Source organism: Sinocyclocheilus grahami, unplaced genomic scaffold (assembly GCF_001515645.1).
Source record: "Sinocyclocheilus grahami isolate Dianchi unplaced genomic scaffold, SAMN03320097.WGS_v1.1 scaffold570.1, whole genome shotgun sequence".
Classification (NCBI taxonomy): domain Eukaryota; kingdom Metazoa; phylum Chordata; class Actinopteri; order Cypriniformes; family Cyprinidae; genus Sinocyclocheilus; species Sinocyclocheilus grahami.
The window spans coordinates 306,600-309,943 of record NW_015505749.1 but is presented as its reverse complement, the minus strand read 5'-3'; the positions used below and the strand labels follow the sequence as shown (position 1 = coordinate 309,943).

The window sequence follows — 3,344 nt, the reverse complement described above, 5'->3', positions numbered from 1 at the left end:
GGGGTAAATGATACTGGGATTTGACTTTCTGCCGATCCGTTGTCCAGAAATGGATTCAACGCGTCATGATTTATTGTTTATATGGTTTCAGAATGATGTGGGTGGGCAGAGGGTTCTTGTGAATAAGTGGAGCACATTTATTAAAGCCCGACTGGTGTGTTCTGTTCCTGGACCTCACGGCATCCAAACACACTTTCACCAGCTGGGTGAGACAATAAACACTCACAGGCCCTCGGCTTCTTTTTATATACAATATTATATAAACTTGAGATAATTTTGATCTCTTACGACCCTTGTGTGATCTTTGACTGTATGTGTTTGTCTTGCAGAGGATGTGTTTCTGTTAAGGACCAGAGATGAAACCAATCCAGAGATCTACGCAATATTCAGCACCATCAGGTCTGTCTCAAATCCAGGCTGAAAGCACATTTGTTTATCTGTGCATTTCCTCTGTTAAATCACTGTGTTGTTCTTCAACTCATATTGATTGCACTCGATTACATTCAGTTTAAGTCTTTGTATATATACATTTTCTTTTGTTTTAATCATTGTAGATTAAACATTTTCTTATTCATTTTAATGTTCTAATTTTTTTATTTTAGAATTTTTGTATTTGTTTTATTTTATTTTATTTTTAATTTTTATTTTGACTAATTTCCTTACTTATGCCATTTTTAAAACACTTCAAATTGCCATTGGGTTTAAAATGTATAATGAACTTACATTGCCTTGTCATTTTTAAAAGAATAGTTCACCCCAAATTTTTAATTTGCTGAAAATTTACTCACCCGCAGGCCATTCAAGATATAAATGAATTTGTTTGTTCATCAGATTATTGTGATGCTTTAATCAGCTGTTTCAACTCTCATTCTGACAGCACCCATTCACTGCAGAAGATCCATTGGTAGGCAACTGATGTAATGCTAAATTTCTCCAAATCTGTTCCGATGAACAACAAACTCTTCAACATCTTGAATGGCTTAGTCTATAGATGAGTAAATTTTAATTTTTGGATGAACTGTTTCTTTAAGGGCATAAATCGGGGGTATATGAGTTTAACAGAACATTTTCTCTCTCTAGTAATGTGTTTCAGGGCTATGCAGTGTGTGTCTATAGTATGGCTGATATCCGGGAGGCATTTAATGGTCCGTTTGCGCATAAAGAAGGACCAGACTATCAGTGGGGACCTTATGAAGGACGTGTCCCTTACCCGCGACCAGGAGTGTGCCCCAGTAAGATCACGGCCCAGCCTGGTCGTGCCTTCCGTAGCACACTGGAGTTTCCAGACGCTGTTCTGCAATTTGCACGAACACACCCACTAATGTGGCGCCCGATTTACCCATCACAGCGGCAACCACTGCTGCTCCGCACCGGCGCCCCATACAGGCTCAAACACATCACTGTAGACCGCACACAGGCCGAGGACGGATACTATGATGTCATGTTCATCGGCACTGGTAAGACAGAGTGTCATCACTTTAGTTAACGCTCAAGTGTGTTTATAGGCCTGAATGAGTAACTATGGCCTTTGACCTCTTCAGATATTGGGACTGTGCTAAAGGTTATCGTACTTGGAAATGGTAACACTCTTGCCAATGAGGAGATCACACTGGAGGAAATGCAGGTGTTCAAGGTCTGTGAGCCTAAAAATGTGTATAGGTGTTATGAGGTGTGAATTTATATTCACTATTCAAGTGAGAATATGAGAATATCTCACTTGGCAAAGCTGAATTTTCAGCAGCCTTCATTGTCGTTTGATTCCTTCAGAAATTATGCTCATTTGCTCATTTGATGCTCAAGAAACATGTCCTATTATTATAAATGTTGACAACGGTTGTGCTGCTTAATATGTTTATGAAAATCATAATTAATTTTTTGGGATTTTTTGATCAATTAAAATTTAAAATGAACAACATTTATTTGCAATAGCATTTGTTTGCAACATTACAAAACCTGTCACAATTTAATGCAACCTTGCTGAATAAAAGTATTAATTTCCTTCTTAAAGGGGTCCTATTATGCTCTTTTACAAAGTCTTGATTTTGTTTTGGGGGTGTACTAGAACATGCTTACGCTTGGTGCGTAATAACGCATTATTAAAATACCTTTCTCCCCAGCCTGGCACAAACGGCTCGATTAGTTCCGGCTTTGATGAAGGTCCGCCTTCCGAAAAACAAAATGTGTTGTGATTGTTTAGCTGTCCCAGTGCGTTGTGATTGCCGAACAGCTTAGACGGTGTTCATACTGCCACGCCCCTTGCTCCGTCTTTCAACAAAAACTTTTGGGCGAATCCGGCACTGTACTGTCATGTTGTGGAAGCTGTCCTCAGTAAAATGCACAGCACACAATAGCAAATTGGGGTTTTGGCACGGAGGTGGAAAAAAACAGCGTTTCAGGCGGTTGCGCACTGAACGAGAAGCATCGCGTCACGCCACATCTTTAAAATTCAAATACATTATTTTCTATGAGTGTAGGCACACCGGCGGCGCCGTTCGGCGTCTGTCCGCGGTGCCCAGCTATGTCGTGTTGTATTTGTAAGAATTGTTCTAGACATGCCGAAAATTTGACGCTACAGCACAGCAGCTCCTCTTCTTCGTTTTCTCTGATGCGCTAACTCTGCAGCAGCACTTCTTCTTCGTCATCTCATCTGATGCACTCACTCAACCAAGCATTCTAACCACAACCTCGCCCCTCCTCACCCCCCAACCATTCAAATTTCTGTAGGAGGGAATTATTTGTAATGATATTCCAATGAGCCGCTTTGTGATATCACAAACTCTCAGACTTTGAGATTTGTAACTTTCTAGATCTTTTTTATGCCCAAACATACACACTGACTAAAATTAAAAAAGTGAAAAAACATAATAGGACCCCTTTAAAAAATCACACTGACCCCAAACTTTGAACGGTACCTTTAGTTCTGTTTCTCATGATATTTATCTCTGCAGGTACCCACTCCCATAACCTCCATGGACATATCTGTGAAAAGGGTAAGTTCATGCATCATGCACTCTCGCTATATTGTTCCAGCAAATTAACGTAAGCATAGTAACATAAGCAGCACCGTAAATTCATTTTCCACAACATTCTCAAAGAGGCTTTTACTGTGAGTAGAGAAATGGGACTCCACTTTGTGTGTATGTGCTTTTTGGCCCCAAAGCAATAAAACTTTCATGCAAAACAACCAGTTGCTTTGTTATTCATCATGAAGCAGGTGCTTTATAGCCAAACCAACTGACAGTTCACAGTTCACTTCATAGACAGCCCTGGAGCCACAGGAGTTAAAGCATCAGTTCACCTCCCCCCCCCCCCCCACAAGCTAAATTTTCTTTACCAAAAAAAAC

At 40.2% G+C, this 3,344-nt stretch overlaps 1 protein-coding gene across 2 annotated transcripts in view; it reads left to right on the top strand.

Moving 5' to 3' along the window:
- sema3bl (sema domain, immunoglobulin domain (Ig), short basic domain, secreted, (semaphorin) 3bl) overlaps positions 1–3,344 on the top strand; it is a 39,395-nt gene that overhangs the window by 31,638 nt on the left and 4,413 nt on the right. For both annotated transcript variants that reach the window (XM_016239621.1, XM_016239620.1), the window contains exon 12: positions 2,949–2,990. In XM_016239621.1, the coding sequence (XP_016095107.1) occupies positions 2,949–2,990 (42 nt within the window). The remainder of the gene's footprint in view (positions 1–2,948; positions 2,991–3,344) is intronic.